At 45.3% G+C, this 21,117-nt stretch overlaps 1 protein-coding gene across 4 annotated transcripts in view; it reads right to left on the bottom strand.

Annotated features, from left to right (window-relative positions):
• The window catches only part of LSAMP (limbic system associated membrane protein), a 980,463-nt gene that overhangs the window by 289,678 nt on the left and 669,668 nt on the right, over positions 1 to 21,117 (bottom strand). For 2 of the 4 annotated variants that reach the window (XM_088068823.1, XM_005523906.3), the window contains exon 1: positions 7,881 to 8,496. In XM_088068823.1, the coding sequence (XP_087924949.1) occupies positions 7,881 to 8,035 (155 nt within the window). In that variant the 5' untranslated portion in view covers positions 8,036 to 8,496. Of the gene's footprint in view, positions 1 to 7,880; positions 8,497 to 8,599; positions 8,700 to 21,117 lie in introns of those variants that run through there. The other 2 variants (XM_088068810.1, XM_005523908.3) reach the window with 2 other exon arrangements.

The raw sequence follows: 21,117 nt of genomic DNA, 5'->3' as shown, positions 1-21,117 counted from the left end.
CAGCTGAAGCCCTGAAGACAAGAGCTGTGTGCGTTGTCTCTTCCTCCTTCATAAATACAGCTGAGACGACGACTGGATAATTGGCTAAGTGCCTGTCAGCTTAATAACAGAGAGAGAGAGAGACAGAGAGGCAAAAGGAGAGATTTGTATTTACTATTCAAAGTCATGGATGCTGCCTGCCAGTGGATTTCAACACGGGTTTTGTTTGCAGAGGAAGGCATGAAAGGTGATTTGATGTGCAGCTCCAAACCATGGTCTCCTCTGAGGGTGGACAACCAGCTTGGGAAGGAGGAAGGAAGCAGAGCACTGAGGTAGCTGCCATACAGACACTATTGTGTTCCTGGTTAAAGTATCTGTGGTTTCCTGGTTTCCTATACTGGAAAAGCATCACCACCACCACACCTGGTAGGGCGCTGTTCTCACTCATACACTAAGGCATATCATGTTAGGGACAGTGACAGTGGTGCATCTCCAACATGGTCATCCTGCTGGCCCTGAGAGGAGAGGATGCAGTGGCACCATGAGTGGCAGCTGCACAGTGATGTGGCCGTTCCCCTTTTGTTTTGCAAGTGCACAGCACAGAGGTTGGCACGGGGGGAGCTGGAGCCCTCTTGGCATTTCCCTTTCCTTCATAAATCTGGTGCACTTCTAGGAACCCATCTAAGGAGAGCACTGGTGGTGAGAAGCCATTCAGACGTGTCTGGGCTCTTACAGGAGAGCAGAAGGGTGTGTGCAGGAGAGAAGCATCCCTGCTCTTTTGAAGTTTTCACTACTTCCCTCTGATACAGAAATGAAAATTGGTGAGAATGGTTCAAGCTGCTACTGAAAAGGGACAGTATTGGCCAGATCTACAAGGGTGTTAATCACTGAGCCTCAGAAGAGGAAGATGGTGTGTTCTGCTATATATATTCTATATACTTGCTGCTTTTTTTCCCTTAACAGCTGTAGCAAGTGAAACACAAGGACACTTCCAGCATTAGTGAGGATTACTGTAGTCCAGGAGTTGGAAAAAGCCACAGAGACCTCCAAATAAGCAGACCCTTATCCCATCCATCTGGCAGTGCTGCCTCCCAGTTGCAAGCATGGCAACTTTACAAAGTATATCAACATTTGTCCAACCACACACAAGAAAACACTTTTCACTTTTAAATGGAGGCAAATATAGGGAAACACACCCTTGCACACAGGCACACACAAGCACACACCTCCCAAACTTCATACAGATGTGCTGTTGCAAAGTATCTGCTGAATGCCAGCCCAGTGTGAGTGGGCTCATTTCCATTGAGTTATCTGGGACCAAGGAAGCCCAACCCCAATGAAATCAATGGAGCTGCAGCTGTGCTATTTCTCCTCTCTCTTCACAGGGCTGAGCACAGTGGGAGAACTCTAGGATCATAGCCGGCCTCTTCCACACAACCAAGTGGCTCCTAATAAAACTCTGCAGAAATATATTAGCACAGAGGAGACTGGCAGTTCAGATTATTTTGAAATAGCTGTTTTCTAGGCAGAGGTGAAACTCATCATTATTAGTTCCCATTACTTACCATAAAACCAGGCACGTTAGATGTGCTCAAAGCCTGAAGCAAATGCTTTGGTGTCAGATTCAGCTAAAAATCACATTCATTTTTTCTTCAGCAAGAGAACAGTAAAAGAAAACTCAGTAAATTCCTGACTTCACCTCCATGCCCTCCATTGCACTTACTCCAGCAGAGCACAAGTTCACACAAACCAGAGTGAATTTTGATGGACAACAAAACTAGGTAACTTCAATGAAAATGGCTATATTCAGCCTCACAGTGAGCCTGTTGAAGCCCTGCCGCTGCATCAGCAGCAAGCTGTGACCCCGTAGATCTGTCAGAATCAGATGCCTGTGGGTCTGGATATAAAGGGTAGGTATGTGTAACATATATTTTGAAAACTTGCAGTTATGAGATGGCATATTCCAGTAAGTATGAGCTTTTTTAAGAATAGGTCTTTCCTTGTGACCTGCTGGGGAGGGGAGTGGAAGAGGTACCGACTCCGAGACACTTCAGGTAGCACATAGTACTATATAAATTATAATGCCAACCGAGTAGGAAAACATATGGTACTTAGTTGCAAACTGAAGTGTGTGTGCAGACACAGGGGAGGAGGTTAAAGCCATACAGTTCAATATTGTCTCTCCATCTTTCTGAATGAAAAAATATACGTACAGTGTTATCAAACATGCATCATTTCACCAAAGAAAGTCTTTCCTTTTCTAATTTCCATTCCACTTTTCTTTGTGATGGGTTAGCCCCACCTTGCAGGAAGCACTTTCTCACAAAGGGCCCCCTTACCTCTGGGCACACCATATAAAAATAATGCATGTGTATAAGGAGACATGATGATTGCCAGCCTTTGACCATACACATATTGCAGCTTTCTTTATCATATGTATGCACACACACTCACATATGTACGGATGCATGTGTGCATTCATATAAATAGCACCATGTGCTGCCAGAGCTGGAAGTTTTGCCACATCATCTGTTACTACATTTATGCATTTTTATTTTTCCTTTGAAGGAAAGAATCAGCACAGATCCTGACTTACCCCGTCTCGACACATGGACACTAGAATTGATAATGAAGGCTTTGTACAGACCAGAGAGAGAGGAAAGCACTTGGGACTTTCAGTCGACACCAGTGTGCGTGAGGACGTACTAGGGAATCCTCATTTGTCACATTTGCTGAGTTGTTGTGTGGCTGAGCCAAAAGGCAACCCAGGCTAATGGATAGGTCACTAGGCTGGGTGTGCCTGAGCCCAGCCAGCAACCCTGGGCGAGTCCCCTCACCTCCTGCCCACCCCCAGCCTGGCTCCATCCCAGCTAATAGCCTGCCCACCCTGCAGAGGAGGGGAGCTCTCACTCTCTACTCACGTGCCACTTAACACAAAGGTTGCCTCAACTTAGTGGTGGCCTCTACATGCCACAACAATGCCACTAATAATCAAGGTTACAATTTTACTGCCAAGACTGTATTATTATGTGGCATTATATGTTTGAACATGCCTATTCTCATTTCTAGCAAAGGGCTCAGCTCAGTGCTCCCTGTTATAAATCGTATGCTAATTATAAGTAAAATCTGAAAAGCGTTTACTTTTCTTTTAAAATGACGGTGTAGGGCATAAACTTTGTTGTGATGTTGTGTTGCTATTTTGGCTGAGGTGCCTTTGTCCTCTAGCACAGCTCCACTTGTAACATACCCGCAAAATACTGGGAGGCCAAGAACACAGTTTGCATAAATTGCTTATATTGCAGGATTATGCCAGCAGCACTGTCATTACTGCTGGTAATTTGATTCCAGCCCATCCTTTGACACATGCAACTTGAAGAAACTAAGTACCCATTAGGATGGATGTTCCTAAATGTGCTATCAGCCTGAAACTTCACATTATTTTAAAATACCTGGTAAAAATGAAAAATGCACACTCAGTCAAATGTTGGTTTTCATCTGTATGTCATCATCAGATTGTTTTAATTCTTGATGAAAAGTTGATGCTTGGAAAAACTCAGGAGCAATGAGTCAAATTCAGGCCTTGGCGAGATCCCAGTTCTCCAAAGGCTGAACATCATCTGAGCAGTGCTCAGAAGCTTATGCCCTGTATGAGTCACTTGTACCTCTTTATTACCAGTCCCTGGGAATGTGCCCCAAAGACAAATGGAATATTTCTGCCTCTGCCCTTGGGCTTTAGTGGATTTGTACTGGTATAACAGAACAGATTGGAATGGAGATGTGACCCATTTTGGTTCCAGCTGGTGATGAGTTCCATTTCAGGAGTTTTTAAAGGCTGAATCTGCACTTGTGCCAGGACTTTGCAAGTCCCGCTGACACCCACAGATGAGTTCTTTGAAGCCACTTTGAGGTGAGCTGCTGTGGTGGTTCCTGAGGCAGCTGATCTTTCCCCAACATGCTGTACAGGGACCTGATCCCATAGCATGGACTCCCTACTGCCATTTTTGCTTTTAGACCATCCAGAGGGACAAACACAACAGAGAACCACAGCTCACTTCCTTCAGCTTGCAGCAGCTCCCCTTCATTACTGCACATGCCCCAGCTTAGCCAACTTAGCATCCTCATATTCCTCATCCCCTCCCCAGGCTCAAAGTATGTTACAGAGCACTGGGTGTTTTGTACTGACTTTGTTCACCCAGCATGTGGAGAGCAAATGAGGTAGGAAAAGATGCTGAAGGCAGGTAAACAGCAAGAAGATTTGGAGTTGGGGATTGTTTTCCTATTGTAACTAGTTTGGGGGATATGTTTTGCATTTCTGGTTTGTATATTTTTTTCTTCTTTTCCTAATACCATGCAGGGAAGTTGCATACAAAACCTGACAACCTCATGATTGTAATCCTGAAAGCAAGACATCAGCAGGAACTGTAGCCAAAGTTCCCTCTCAATATTCAAAATAAGGATCAGTGTCCTTCTTCACTTGCTGAAGACAGAGTTAAAGAATTGAAACCTTAAGTTTCATTTTAAGTTCATTTTAAGTTAAGCCTGACAGGCTCACCAATACACAGTGTCATCTTTGAAACATCCTACTCTCTTTCTTTGGTTGTAGCTGGACAAACACCAGCAACTCTGCTAAGCCCTTTTCACCTGTTGCAGCTCTCAGACCCCTCCTCTCTTTTCTGCCTTGCTCTAAGGAGCAGACCATTACCCTCTTCCCTGCAGAGAGTCTACCATGAGCTATTTTTATTCTCTCTGCAATTCCCTAACTTTCCCATGCCAAATACTTGCTAGGAGTCATCAACCTTCAGCAAGGCCGAGAAATGAATCAAATGTGCTGCCAGATCATTTAGGAGATGAGCCAGTTTAGAGTTAGGGACATTTTTTAATAGTCCCAATACTGAGGGAATATTTAAAATGCTGTAGCTTTAAAAAATCATCTCCAAACTTTTCATAATAATTCTATTCTGAGTAACAAGCTGCAGATGAAGCTTCAGAGGACTGGCTTCCTTTAGGAACATTAGGGCTTATAATAAACTATTTTTCTTCACTTTGTAGATCAATCCACCCACCCATTCTTCCACCTACAAGTGTAACCTAACCCTATATACAAACGTAGAAGGCCCCAAAGAGAAAGACTCATTTAGAAAATCCTGTCCCTGCTGATTTGCATCACAATTTACAGGAACAACATGTTTTCAGTTATCTTATCACTATGTATACTGCTTTTATTTTTCTCCAACTGCATATAATTTTTTCGCCCTCCTACATTTTCATTTCCCTTCAAGCTACAGGAACTACTGGGCACTGGTAAACTGATGCTGCACAACCCTTCAGAAGCAGATGTTTAGCAAAGATAGGTGATATGATCCATGTGTAGAAAACTCTTATCTCTCTGTGGACATACAGTTCTGCTTTGAACATAATTAGTATAGATCATGTAATGGAGTTGTTTGGGTTTTTTTCCCATCTAGCTCTTTTCCTTCAGTTTTCATAGTGGATCTATGCACAGGAAAGGAGAGAGGCACTGGGAGTTTTTCAAAACAAGGCTATCTTAAAGTGAGTTATGTTTTGGAGGGTCGACAAAACAGTGAGGGGAAAGCTAGCAAACAAACCTTTGCTTTATAACTGAGGAAATGAAATGTTATCCTGCAGGACCTAAAGTCCATGGGACACAGGGAAATCTCACACCTTCCAGCTTCATGTGGCAGGCTGTCTCCCAGTATAGCCTGGTTTCTGCTTCTTGTCTGAAGCAGGAACTGAAATATCCCAGAAACCTGGGTCTGGTCCCAGGGAAAGGGAGAGGAGACAGCTGCCCTTCCTAGGAAACGTGAAATGCATACAGCTGGCCAGACCTGCTCAAAGAGCTTCTGAAGGCAGCTGAAGGAAAAAGGTACAGCCTGTGCAGTGGCCACAGTCACTTCTGACAGAAATGCAGCCTGCCTGGAACACAGTGTTGCCCGGGGCAAGCATTTACATGGCCGGGTGGTGTGCTGCTCCTGCAGACTGTGTCACTTGGCACACATCTGGCTGACACAGCTGGATCACTTCACTCAGGTGTTTTATTTTAGCGCCTGACATAAAGACTGGCAAGCCACACGAAATCACTGAAACCACTCTCCCAGGCAGCCCCGTGGAGCTTGCTGATGAGGGAACGCTTTACACGCTGCACTTGCAGGCACCATCTCCACCATCCGCTTAGCCCTCTCGGCTGCAAATGCAGCTTTAGCACACAGCATCTAGATAAACTGAAAAGCTCCAGGGTTAAGTGGGAAATAGAAATCTAGTGACCCCTGTCTGGGCAAGTGAGCTTAATGACTTGTCTGCTGCTGCATGTACCAAACATATGCTGGCAAACATCTGTCTGAGAAGCCCCTCCAAAATAAATGATTGATGGAGGTGATTTGCCTTTAAAAATTAGGTAAGTCAGCTAGGAGTCCTGCTAGAAAAGGGTTAATGGGATATACGAATTGGTAATGAGTGGAAGAGAGAGTAGAGAAGCTGGAGTCAGAGGCAACACCCCTTGTTAGGTGTTTACCATGTCAAATCTAAACCGCTTCCACTGCATATGCAAGGCAGATGAATTACTCTGTAAATCCTATTACTCTGTGTGGATAAATCTTACATTCAAGTTAACAAGTCTGGAGAGCTGGGGAATGGAAGCTGCTGAATGGATATTCCAGGATCAAAACAACCGAGGACATGGGAGGCGACCGAAGCGATATGCGTACGCGCGCGCACACACACACACACATCCCTCTTCCAGCATCCTTCTTCCCTCTATCATTAAATGGGAGGGATGCAGGACACAGGGGATGGCGTAGCAGAGTGTTTGGTGACATCCAGCAGGATTTATTTCACAGAAAGAGAAAGAAAACTTTGCTGCTGCTGTTAGCTTTACTAGGGTATTGCTCCCTTGATGCTTCAGGGTTTGTGCACTATCAGCTCCTGATACAGATCACAGACTTATTTTAAATGACACCCAGTAGTTTTACAGCCATAGCACACAGTGTTCACACTCACACATGCAGAATTTTCCTTCAGTAGGGGAGTTACTGCAGGTAAGTTGAGTGAGGCAGAATTTGAAAAAAAGAAACCTACAGGAAAAAGACCACTGCAGTTTAGCTATTTGGGACGCTCCTAACTGAAAGCCCAAGTACTGTCAGAAGTACCTTTGGAAAAGCTGCACAATGAAACCAGAAATATAACCCTCAATACTGCCAGTAAGCAAGGTTTCATGTGCAGGCATCCTCATCACAACCAGGCACACAGGCACAGCATACACCCATTTATTTAGCCCTGCAAAACAGCCAACACACCAAGATATAATCTTCATAAATGTCAGAGCTGCTACACCATTTTTTCACCAGCCTTTTCAACTATTGTAACCATCTTCCCTCCTGACAGGGCAGAAAAATAAATAAATAAAATTAAAAGACAAGAGTTTCCCAAAAGAACTTGCCTGAGAGTTCTGGCAGCACCAAGGGTAAAGTTTTTGCATATGTACAAAAAGAAGCATGGGAAGATCAATGGAACATCTGGCAAGCACAGCTGGATCCCTTTTCGATGCCTCTATTGATACTGCAGGGCTGGTGGAAAGTGTACGCTCACAAGAGCTCTCTAACACAAACAGATCTTTCCCCACTGAAATTCTTTCGATCCAGAGCACTACACAGAGGATAGTGTGGCAAGAAGTGTTCAAAAGCTTTGCAATTTTTTCACATTAAAGCACAAACACAAACGCAGAGCCTGTTTGTAGCAGCTGCTGCTACTGCAGTTTGAGAGGTAAAATAACACACACTCTCACAGAGACATATACACACGAATCTGTATCACGTCACACGAACACGTTGCATATATGGCAACATAGATGCACACACAGAGGAGGAAAAGTTGGCAAAATGCCCTACCTGAGGATGGCTGTGTCCCCTTGCCTCACGGTGATGTTATCGGTACCTCGGGTAAAATCCACGCTGCGGACTGGCAGCCCTGTAGGGAGAAGGCAAAGCAATCTCAGTAGGACCAGCGGTAATTGTTTCCGATCAGGCTGAGCCCTTGCTACCATGGCTGGTCTCGTCGAGTTTCACTGTCAGTACTTGTCTCTTTCTCTGCCTGTGTATGTGGACAGATAGACGTAGAAAGAAAAATAATAATAATAATGTACAACTCTCGCTCTGATCGACAGCCTGAGAAAGGGGAGGTGATTTCACAGTCCTTCTCAGCTGCCACTTTCTCTTGCTCTTTTCAGTCTCTTGCTGGCTTCTTTCCCTTGCTTGCCTTTATTTTTTTCCTTTAAGGCTTTCAAAAAAAAAAAAAAAAAAGTCTTAGCAGAGCTTTCAAATAAAAAAGAAAAAAAGAAGCAAGATGTAAAAGTCAGGTAGCAAAATAACTACGAAATAATAACAATTAAATCGACCCGTTTAGAGTGATGAAGAGAGGTGGGGGAAAAAAAAAAAAAAGGGAAAAGGAACAAGAGGAATCCTGTGTCGCCGGGATGCGGGAGGGGATAGTCCTGTGGCTGTGCAGCCTCCAGCCCCGCGCTCCCTCCTAACCCACTTTCCCAGGCGGAGCGAGGGAGGGAGGAGGAGGAGGAGGAGGAGAGAGGGAGAGAGGGAGGAGGGAGCCTTACTCGTGAGACGGCAGCTCGGCACCACAGCGGCGGCGGCGGGCGCGGAGGAGCCGCGGGCCGTGCTCCCCATCCCTCCCCATCCCTCCCCATCCCTCCCCATCCCTCCCCATCTCTCCCGGAGGGCGCAGCCGCCCGGGGACCCCGCGCCGGGGACCGGGGCTGCCCGGGGGGACACGGAACGGCGGCCGGGGTCGGGAGCGGGGCACTGCAGCAGCGAGAGGGGGCTTGGAAAGGCAGGAGGGCTGCAAGGCAGAGGGGAGAAGCCCTGAAGGAGAGGGGAGGAGGGAGAGGCAGAGAGGGAAGGGGATGGGAGAGGAAGAGGAGGCTGGGGAAAGGAGGAGAAGGGGAGCGGGGAACTGGAGCGGGAAGAGGAGAGAAGGCAGGAGCAGCCGGGAGCTGCTGAGCGGGAGGGAGGCACAGGGAGTAGGGCACAGAGGACGGAGGAAGGTACGGCCAATATTCTCAAGATGAAATAGTGAGGAAAGAGGGTCTGTGGCCAAAAGTGCAAACAACTTGGCTTAGCGGCCTGAAGCCGCACGCTAGCTGATTTACAGAGCAGCATCCTTGGCAACTGCCTCTGCAGCCTCAAACCTCGCTTCTTCCCCTCTCAGACTTTCCTCTCGCCAGATAACCAGTTGTACATCCCTCCCTCCCACCTCTCTCCACTCAGCCCTTCCCGCCCCCCACCTCCTTTCCCAGCCTAGAGCGACGGAGCGGAGACAATGCCGGCATTGAGCTGCCCGCGGTGTGAATGCTCGGCCTGTGCTGCCAGAGCCCGCAGCTGAGCCCCGCGCCCGCCGGCAGCAGCGCTGCCCACCGGGAACGCTCCCGCAGCCCACCGCCGCCGCCAAGAGAAGGGAGATTAAATTAATGGAAGGGAATAAGCCGTATGTTTTATTGCTGATGCCTGCCTGCCATTCCACCAGCCCGATGTCTGCCTGCGGGAGGGATCAGAACTGCTCCTAGGGATGCTTCGCTAATGTAACCCTTCTGCGGCCAAAGCACGGCGGGGCTGGGACTGGGAAGCAAAGAGAGAAGGGGAGGTTTAAGAGGGGTCCAGAGAATCAGGTGCAAGAAAAGCCATGGGGTTACTCGGCCGAGAATTGCTGTCCTGTGTGCTCACAGCGCTGGTACATGTGTGCAGTAAAGGAAAAACAGGTCCTGTACGTAGCCTGCTTCACCTCTGCTCCTGCAGCCTTGTGGGATACAGTGTGCTCAAACTACACAGACATAAGGACTGTCACTGTCATAGAAATGGCCATGTGGGACCAGATCAAAGGACCCTCTAACCCTTCCTCTTGTCTCCAAGCAGCCTAAAGCCAATGCCTGGTGAAGCTCTCAAGCATAAGGCAAGCATGCAGTGGTACTGCCCCAGGGCACTTATCTATTTCTAGTGATTTATGGCTAAGGCATGTCCCCAGCCAGTGGCACTGCCTTTGTAGTTAATGGTACTTGAATGATTTTCTTCTTCCAGGAATACATCCAGTTGCTTTCTGAACTCTTAGAAACTGGCCCTTGCAGCCTTGGTATGGAAAGACCGCACTGTCTGAGTACTTAAACAATCCCTGCAAGTGTTAAAAGCCCACAAATTAGGGACTAAGGTCATGACACTGCTGCTCCAGTGCCACGCATGCAGCAGCAGGAAGATATGACTGCTTTGTATTCAAGCCAAGGAGTGAGGCGAGTCAGACGTTTCCTCTGCAGTAGACTTGGCACGGACAGCACCAGAGGGGAAGAGGAGTGAGGAGCTAAAGGGGTTAATCCACGTGCTGGATGTACCCAAGCTACTGCAGAGAGAGATGCCACTCCACAAGGATATTGCTCTGGAGAAGACCACACTGCTGACACCCGATTGCTGACTAGTAACCACCACTCTAAGATGGAGAGTGCAAGGCACAGAGACGCATCAGGCTGCTGGCATGCCAGGAGAGGGGCATCACCAAGGGGAAACCTCTGCACTCCCCAGACAGACCTAGAGTACAGCTAAAAGACCCAGTCCCATATGAAGTTACCAATGAAAGAAAAGCACCCCTCTCGCAAGCCAGTGTTGCATGGATCCTTTCTACAAGGGTCTCCCAAATATGTTTCATCTACATTTAATAAGAGCTATTGTATGTTAATTAAATGCCCGTGGAGTAAGGAAAACATATTTGTCGAAGATTAACTATTATGCAATGCAAGAAGCATCTGCCACCCAACTGCTAGAGCTCACTAAATATTTCCTTATCTCAGAGTATTTACTTAGGAGGCAATAACTATCCAGTTAAATCTAAATTTAATGCTTAGTTAAATATAGTTCATAGAAAGTGGCACCAATATGTTTTATACAGAGAATGACAGAGGGGGTTTCAGAGAGGGAGAAGAAAGGAATCCTGTCTGGAGGCTCCAGTAAGATCTTGATTCCAGGTGGGACTGCATGTGGCCATGCCTCCCTACCAGGAGAGGTGCATCACAGAGGACTCAGAGGCCCCTCTCTGCTGATGTAGCAGTACACGGGATGATTTCATCTTCTTACACATTTATACAATCCTCATTAGAACTACTGTGGCATAACTATTTAATAATAATAATAATAATAATAATAATAATAATAATAATAAACACAGGGATGAGAAAGAAATTCCCTTGAGAGTCTTGTGAACCTTGTGAAAACTAAAACAAAAAAAACCCCTAAAGCTAATAGGCCTTATTTGCTTTTAGAAGTCTACAGAAGCAAAAGGAAGGGGTTGCATAGGTGTGAAAAGGCCAAACAAGCAGGAATAACACAAATCCTAGGAGAGCATCTCATGAGTAAAATAAATAGTGTTATTTTTTTATGTGTTCCTAGAAGAAATAACTCTCTAGACCCATCTCCCCCTGCTGGAAGAAGATAATGAAACAGCAGGTCTGGTTCCCAACTTTCCTAGCTTCTGAGACTTGAGGAAAAATTCAGGTAAACAGTCAGAGCATGGACACTGCAATCCACACCGCAGCCTTTTAATGCCATTTATCAGTACTCTTGGTAGGTGCAGGACTGGCAGGAAGAGCCTGACTGACCAGATTTTGTCCCTGCGCAGTTCAGGAATGGACAGAGCAGCATGAGCCCAGCCCCACAGGTACCACATCACTCCCCTCCAATGCAAAACACTTAAACCCTGTTTAAAGGGAACAGAACCCAGAGCAAAACACTTTGATGAGCACAGACTTTAAGGCCCAGACAGAGACAGAAATGTTTGGATAGCAGGTTCAGGAACGTATCTGTGTTTCCACACTATGGATGTGGGATTCGTTTGTGAACCAAGCTGGAAGGAAAACAGCATGAGCTGAGGCAGCCTGGCTATTCCTGCTTTCCTGTCTTTGAGGGGAATGGGCTGAAGACATGACAATGTGGACACCAAGGCTGGCTAAAGGAGACAGCCTCCACACTGGTCCTGGATGTGCAGGAGATATGTTCAGACATGCCATGCTAAGCTGCCCTGGGTACTCAGGTCACCTCTGCCTACCTGTGGCAGCTCAGATTTTCAGATACTCAGGGACTGACATTGTGAAAGCCTCAAGTGCCATCTGCTTTTCATGGAGAGCCAAGAGACACTGAAAGCATGGACTCTGTCCACAAATAGGAGTGGGATTTTTTCTGCATTTGAGGTGGCTAAATGCAAAGAGCGATCCACGCACTTCACTCAATGCCAACTGCGACAACCATCTGTATGATGTGGATGGCTGCCCTCTAGGACTGAAGTGAGGCTCGTCAGCTCATGCTACAAACAGCCACAAAATGGAACTGTTCTCACTTGACTTTCTTTCACTATCAGCCACACCAAAACTGGTGACTTGATCCCAAATACTGCTGAAATCAGGGAAAAGGCATTTCTGAAAAATACCAAAAAAAGCAAACAGCTCACACAAGTCTCCAGACCATATCATGACTGACACAATAATTTTAAGGGGACTCCGCAATGGCTGTGCCAGCAGAGTCCAGGCACATAGGGACTTTATTTGGGATATCTGCAACAGTGAGCGAAAACGTATGATGTTTTGTGAGCTATAGCACATTTAGTCAAGATACACTGCTGCACAATGCAGCAGAGCCTGCTCAAAGCTTCTCAGCCATGAAGAGAAAATGCAATTTTGTCTCATTGGCAGAGGAGTTATGGAGAGGAATGAGGAAGAGCCAAAGGGGTTTCACAACATGGTGAGGAAGATTAAGGGACCGTGGAAAGACAGCCGTGATCTCTCTGTCCTTTCTTCGTTCCCATATCTACAGCTCCTACATGCACACATTTCTGCTCTGATGTGCAAGGGCATGCATAATTCCCACTGCAATTAAGCAGTTATGTTCCATTCTCCTTTGGTCCCTGAGATACAGGGAGCCATAGAAGAAAGGGAGAAAAAACAGGGATAGGAGGGAGTTGGGAAATCAAACTTATGAAGCACTTACTATAGGGAAAAATTCTGCAGTTTGAGAAAAATACTTATATATGGTTCCTATGAATACTTTGCAAGTCTAAAAATTAAACTGGCTTTTGATGCTGAAAAAAAGAGCCAGTTTAGAGCCAAGGCTAACATCCAGACATGTACTGCAACAAGACCAAGCTTCCTCTGAAGTTAGGACCTCATTAGGTAGAAGAATTAACTGCATGGAGAGCACTCAGCTTGGCCATAACTGCGGATGATAACATGCATGCACAGTACCTCTCTCTAAGCGTGGTCACTGAGCTGTAACAGAACTCTCTCCTGTACAAGAACAAGAGCTGATTTTCACCAATTTGTAACCTTGCTACTATGCAATTGATCTGGTTTCACAATTGATCCCCTTGGTGTGGGCAATTTAGAGGTCAGGGGCCAGGTTCTCAATTGCTGTAAGCTGACATATCACCACCAGTCAGAAGAGCTATGCTGACCTGCACCAGCTAAAAACAAGTTGTGAAGTTCATCTTCTTCTGTGCTGCATGGGTAGAGAACTGTGTTATCACTTTTGAAAGAAAAAAAAAAACCCTTGTTTGACTGGATGAAGAGATTTTGTGATCAGACTTTTCAGAAAATTTTGCCTTTTAAAGACTAAATCCGAAGGCTGGACAGGAGGGAAATAGTAGCCTAAAGATGCTTCTTTTTTTTAATCAGTATGACCAAGCAGAATAAAAGAATTAGTAATGCAGATGGTTTGTATCCTTAATTACTTGTTGCTATCACACCAAGTGCTTATAGAACTACAGACTCATTTGTAGAAAGATCCTTCCGGCTTGAGAGGGTCAAGACAAAAAGAGTGCTTCTTTTTTTGCTTAAAACAAAAGTTGCCCTTTCAGTCTTATATAAATACAAGAATAAAAGTCATCCAAAGTGTCAAGAGCATCACACTGCCTTTCCCCTGAAAGCTCACATACCATTAGTGGCTTCCTTACCAACACCTCACAACGGGACTCTGCAGCTGTTTCTTGCCAGAGGGTGTCAGATCATTTTGAAACCACTGGAGGCCAGGCTGCTCAGCCAGTGCTGCTGTGTGGCAGGGAGCCAAGCTGCCTGCCATCCCCCAGCCCAGGCAGCAGTCCCAGTGGGAGACTGTGGGACCTGTCCCCACAAGAAAGGCTGGCTCATGGCTTCAGCAGCAGGGGAATAGCTGATCCCAGTTCTGCCATTCCTCATGGGAACAAGGTAGAGTTAAAAAGCACAGCCTGTGTTTTTTAAATGTGACTACAGGCATTAGGCACGCAAATCTAGACAAGCAGCCCATACCTCCCACTGAGGACAGCTTCAAATTCTCTTTATATTTGGCAGTAAATGGTTGCTTCACCAATGTCACATAACACTTGATGACTGAGGCAGAGCCAGAGTTCAACCCTACAGGTCCTTAAATAAGTCACTTCCCCATAGGAAGGCAGTAGTTCAATCTGCTTACTCCTAGTAGTATCTCCCAAAAACTTTCCTTCCAGTGCCAGTGAATAGTTACTGCTCTCAGCAAAAGTAATTAGGATTGACTTCACAAGTGACTACGGTGGTTAACAATCCCTCCCAATGCAGAAGCAGAGAGATGAACCAAAGGTTGGGAAGTTCTAGGAGGACAGTCCAAATTCCTCAGTGAATTTGGGTAAATTACTTAATGAAGCAGTCACAGAGGCATAAAAAGTTAATTTCCCTAGACTCCCTCTGCCCTCAGAGAAGTAATCTTGTCTTGAGGGCACTCAGAGCAGATGCCTAATTTAACCATTTTAAATTGTCCTGTCTCTCAGGGCGTGTCAAAGTTTACAGCTCCATTGCAGAGATCCTCACACAAGCTTCCAATCGGACACACGGAGCGAAGCCCTGAAGCCTGCAGGGTGATCTGACACCATCTGACACTACCCTCCAGAAAGCCCCTTCAAGACTCAATCTACAGAACACACCAGGCGTGACCTATTTCCAGCCTCGTCCTTTACAGGCCCCAAAACAACTGCCTGGCAGTTGCAAGGGACGTAGATGGCTGCAGACAGGAATTCTGTGCAGCTGGTGGTCAAACCCATCCTGAGGAGCCCTGATGCATATTGGATGGCCTGCTCTGGCATGGAGTTCTTGACACAATGCTAATGGATGAGCATAATCACTCTGACAGCAATGATTCTGAAGAGAGCTCCAAAGTCTTGCTGAAATGATGCATTCTGTACATCCATCATTACCCGAGAATTAATTTTATTGTGAAGAATAGAGCGCAGCAGGCTGTTGGGTCATGCATTTTCTTGTCCATGAAAACAGCTCCAGCATCATTTTTATGAAACTTAAACTGAGGCCTGCAGCAGGACAAGAAAAATTCTCAAGCTTTGTAGTGCTATCAGGACATAAGACAGTGTCAGAAAGTCTCACCTGCAAGAGAAATTCATATGCAAAAATTTAAGAAAATTTCCTTTGAAACTATTGTCTGCCTGAATTCAAGCTTCTGAAAACTCTTCCATTCATTTCACTGTGTTCAGATCTGAAAATAAGGAAAATATATCTTTAACATGTCCGATCTTCAAGATGAAGAGCCAGGTCAGTCCCTGAGACACAAGCTCAGCCTTACAGGCTACAGGTCAGGAATGTCTCTGTTTCAGCATTTAGAATTAGTGCATGCCTAATCTTTCAACATAAACTTTTTTATGTTTCAGCTTTTCTTCTCATCTTTCTGCTTCTCTCCTCTAAACTTCTCACCCTGACATTTTCCAGTTTCTCTCCCTTTCCTGTGTTGGTCTCATGCCCCATTTCTGTCAGGCCACGTCATATTCATACATTTTAAAGCTGGAAGGGACTTTTCAGATCATCTTATACAGGTGCCTGCCTCAAGCCACAGAAACTCACCTACTTCTTGTGTTCAATGATTAATTACCACATCAGATTAAGAATTTTTCTTGTTGTTTTAAACACAAATGTTATTTCCTTTATCATCCAGCCACTGAATTGAATCATGCTTTTGTCTGCTTAAATGGCTGCCAAATATTAAATACTATCTCCTTGAAATATTATGTTGTACCTGTTTGAGTCTTACATCACACCACTTTTGTTCCTAGTTCAATACTTTGCCACAAATGCCAAACACCTGGTGCCAGAGAGGAAAACAGGGTGCTTTCAGCAGCCTCTACGAGAGCTGGCAGATGCAAGATCAAGATCACTGTCCTTGATATGGGCCAGATAGCAAAGAAATAAGTCCAAATCTATGCATGGGAAAGGGAGAAGTAGGAGCAGGGGTGGAACAACAGAGGACCTGCCCACCAGGAGGTGCAGAAATTGGGTAACTTCTCAGAGACAGAAGACATTTTGCTGGAGGTGATTCCAGCAGCTCATTCTGTCAGACAGTTCAGAGGAACCTCCAGCTCTGTGCTCAGATGCAGTGGCCCTGCAGCTTTATGGCCTGAAGGCTTCACCACTTGGCAGGAGCAGCATCTCCTCATCTAAGAGCCACCCTGATTCCATTTCCTCCCAACTCATGGTTAAATCAATGTGGATGGGGCAAAACAAACCCAAGTGTGGGAAAACTTGCAAACAGCTCAGATGAAGCAATACCTCTCAGTAAAAACAGTATCTTTCAAGGGACAGAAATTCTTTCCTGAACCACTGCTTATGAGTCTGCTAAGGCTGGGCTGGATGAGGGATGCACACATCCTGAAACAGCTCCCTAAAACAGAAGTCTGGGGAGTCCATTTATAAAAGCCTTCCAGGCAAGAGTGAGAATAAGTAGATGTTCTCTTGAAGGGGCATAAAATCCATGTGGGGACTTGACCTGGTTCAGGCCCTGAAGTGTCAGCAAATGCTCACACACACACACACACACACACACATAATTTACTCAGCTCCATCAGCCTGTTAGATCCAGCAGCGGGCAGGGCTTTGTGAAACAGAGCCCACAACTCACACAGGAATGGAAGCATTGCTTCCTGTGAAACCCCTGCAGGTTGTGCATAGTCCTGGCCTTCAGTGACACTTTATTACTTTCTTAATTTATACAACACACCAGTATTTTTTTTAAATATTGTAATGAGCCTGCTAGCTTCTTCCAGCAGGCAGAGATCAGGGAAGGACAAAGAGCAGGTTGGTCAGAGCACCATAGCAGCTGGCTGAACAAAGGCAAGTGATGTGAAAAAAAAAAATCACTAAAGTTGGATCAGAGTGGAGCAAGATAATAAGAAAAGGCCCAAAGAAAAACTTTGATGAAGAGATGGAGCTCTGATTAGGGCACTTACATGCTTCATTACTTGCCCTCTGATAGAGGAATGGACTGGGAGATGAACTCCAAATACCACACCTATCGCATGTGTGGGTGAGGCTACCTCAAATGTCCTCCAGGAAAATCTATTTTTTAACCAAAGTCATTGTCCATAACACCTTTTCACCTTATTCTTTCAGTCTGCAAGGAGTCATCCTGTGCTTGCCAGATATCAGTGGCAATTAAGGGGAGGCCTGAATTTGTGAAATGGAAGGCTCCAAGTCACTCAAATGTCTGCTTCTGAGCTTTTGGTAAGACAACCACTTTCACATCTACTTTTGAGAAAAAATGTACTTTCACCAGAGCCACTTTTCAGCTGGTGAGAGTACGGCACAAAGGAGCTGGCAGGAAAACTTTCCACAGGCTTGGGGTGATAAAACCTTACTGCCAAATGCAAGGGGTTACCTACTGATGTGATGAGGATTCTGAGGAAGAAGGCGCCTAATTTAAGATGTCTATCAGTGTCTGAGATGTCAAAGGCAGCCTTGACAGGTAGCAGCCTTTTGGATGAATCAGGGGGATATAATCAAGTGGACCTCTGCAACTGATCTCTGTGAGGCTAAGATTTCATTTCTTGAAGTCTGCCTCTCGTTCTCATTCCCTGTAAACTGTTCGTGGCTGGAGAACGAGTGCAACACAAAGAACAAAGCAAACACAGAAATTAAGGCACACCTTCAGATTCATGTCAATTTAACTTAATTACAACAATTTTCCAGTAAGCTCGTTGCTCATCAAAGTGAATCTGGATAGCTTCAGACAGACACAGCATAAGCAAATTAAGTGCAAATTTCTCCTGCACCCAGCTCATTCAGGACACCCCTGTTCTGTCCATCAACATGCCCCGGTATTCCTGCCCACTCTCACCATCTGCTGATGTAGCTAAGTCCTGAAAAGAAGAAGCTGCTATTGCCCATGAATTTTTAATGTAGCAAGGAAAAGGCTTCAGGAAGAAGAATTTTTGGTGGCATTTACTCACTGTGATCAAAGGCATTTCATGTCTCCTGTGTGATATTATTAGAACATAATATGAAGTGAAAGCAGCATTCAGACTGGGGTCCTGTAGTCAAGAAACAGTTTCTGCAGAGGAAAATGCAAGAGCCAATGCCAGCAGGAAGCCCATATTCTTGCAGCCTCTCTCTGCCCACGTGTATCTGCATCACATGACAGAAAGAGCCAAGCAGGGACCTTAACTCCATTTCCCTCTATCACAAGCACAATGTTCAAAGGGACACCTCCACTCACCTGTGAGAGCTTTCCAACACCCAAAAGCACTTGTATGGTCAGCAGTAGGAGACCCCAGTCGAGAGATAACATGCCACAGAAGGAGCTGTGTTTTAGGTCTCTGCTGTCACTGGCATTTGTTAAATAAAGTACTGACCGTGTGCTTGTACATACTCAGCAACCACCCAAGAGGACACAATGCCATAGAGAGAGCTGATATGTCCTGTCTCTGTCCTACCACGAGCTGAGCCAATCCTCCAGAGCCAGGAGGCACATGAAGACCATACAGGAAAACCTGTTACGCAGTCAGTGAGCAGAAAGTGAATTTTTAGCTATTGAGAAAGGGGTACAGGGGTTCAGACAGATTTGGCTCTCAAGAATTATGGATTAATTCCAGACCTTTCCTTTCCTCTACTAAAGGAAATAACACAACACATACTATAGTAAGTTTTTTGAGAAGTTTCTTCCTTTGACCTCAGACGAACATGGATGCACGAGAATATTTCCCTGAGAAATATCTGCACTAGATGAATATGTTGTAATTACAAATTGCCAGTCTTATCGCCGTTGTTCAATTGACAATAAAACTCAGGCACACAGAGAGGCCACACTGATCAAACTCCTAGCCACAAGCAATGTATCCCAAAGAGATCACATTCTGTTGTTTGAGACCTTCTGAAGCAAATCTGTCCACTGCTGGTAAGTGTTTGACGAGTGCTTCATGAAAAGCCGATGCCTTGTTCACAATATACCTCAGATGGCACTGAGGATGCATTGTTCACACCAGCTGAAATTTCCAGCCTCAGTTCCATGGCTTAAAGACTGAGATATCTGTAAGTGACGGTCAAGGTTCAAAAAGCAGCAGGGATACCTGTGCAAAAATATTTGCCCATTGAGTCCCACTGCTGATATGAGACTCTTGACTGCTCACTGTAAACCATCACAGGAATGCATCTGCACTAATGCCACACTAGTAAAGACAGGGAACCACAAGTGAAGCTGAAGTGAAATTTAAGTATTTAGGTAAACATAATGTCTGTAAATGAATGCTGAGAGCCATCATGCGGATGTTTACAGAGGTAACAGAAAACCTGTGGATGGCCCTTGCTGCTTTTACAGTCTTCTGAGCTGGAATACAAGAAAGCTGAAGAAGGACTTTTAGCGAGGGCACATAGTGATTGGACAAGAGGGAATTGCTTCAAACTGAAAGACAGTAGAGTTGGCTTAGATATTAGGAAGAAATTCATTACTGTGAGGGTGGAAAGGCACCGGACTCTGGTAGCCCAGAGAAGCTGTAGATGCCCCATCCCTGGAAGCAGTCAAGACTAAGTTGGTGGGGCTTTGAGAAACCTGTTCTAGTGGAAAGTGTCCCTGGCCATGGCAGTGGGGTTGGAAGTAGATGATCTTTAAGTTTCTTCAAACCCAAGCCATTCTATGATTTGTTGACTCTGGTAAGGGCTCTGTACTGGACAGCTCTTTCTATGCCACTGTGCAAATCAAGCACAGTTGAATTGCAGCAGAGAAAGAGCTACAAAAGCTCAAAAATATCCAAAGAAAACTTCAGGAAATCAACACTATATAGAATGTGCCTGCAGTCCCATAAAGCTCTGCATTGAGAAAGCCCTATGAGGGAGAAGTTCTGTTCATATACAGGAAAGCAGCAACGTGTTATTGCTTAAATCTTTGGACTGGAAGCTGGTTTGCTCTTACTGCCACGGAGAATTGCACAAAGGATTTAGGTTTCACACAAAGTGAACCCTTCCCACTTCACCTACACAGCACAACAAGGCTGTGGGGGATGTTCCAGACACTGAAAGTCCATGAGGAAAGAAACTGGTGAAGGAGGGTCAGGGTTCAGTCCTTTGTGGAAAGAGGCCTGTGACACCATCATGCTCTGTGTGTGCATGAGTATGAGCAAGGTGAGACTGGTATACGTGATATTCCAACTTACAGGGATGACCAAGTAGGACAAATACTGTTTTAAGCTCTGTGGTTTTTTGTCAGGAAGCAAAAAAGAAAACAAACAAAAAAGAAAATAAACCAAATCAGCAAAGACAGAAAGAGCAAAAAACCCCTGTTTTACCTGGAAATCAAGTCTTCCTTATAATTTCCATTATGGTTCTTTAGCTTTCTAGGCTGGAGCTTTCAGGAAGCCAATCTTAAAACACCGTGTTTGAACACATTGGCCACGATAGAGACTATGTCTTGATGACTGGGGAATATGCAATATATTTCTAGTTTGCTAGATGTATTCAACTCCCTACAGAAAGATTCAAGATATCATCAGTGCTGGACAGATGACCCTTAGCTCTGCAGTCAAGAGCTTTTAAAATGTGAAGGTGGTGTCCATTGTTTTTAGTTCCTGTAGTATCTTTCCATAAAGCTGGCAAGTGTTTGGATAGCTGCAAGAAAGACGGATAGGGTTGAGGCATAGAGAAGCATTTTGTGATTAGAATATGATTATCGAGCTAATGAAGCTTTCATGGCAAACCCTAAAAGGATGAACAAGCTGCTCAACTTTGCCTGATTCCCTGGATCCAGCAGCTAAAGACAATTTTTCCCATCATCCTAAAGCTCTAGTCTTCCTCAATGTCCTGGTTTTGGATGGAATAAT

This window comes from Pseudopodoces humilis, chromosome 2 (assembly GCF_049639895.1).
Source record: "Pseudopodoces humilis isolate 2021_Gansu_Grassland_sample_001 chromosome 2, ASM4963989v1, whole genome shotgun sequence".
Taxonomy (NCBI): domain Eukaryota; kingdom Metazoa; phylum Chordata; class Aves; order Passeriformes; family Paridae; genus Pseudopodoces; species Pseudopodoces humilis.
Note: the sequence above shows the minus strand (reverse complement) of the source record. Positions and strands in the feature narration are given on the sequence as shown.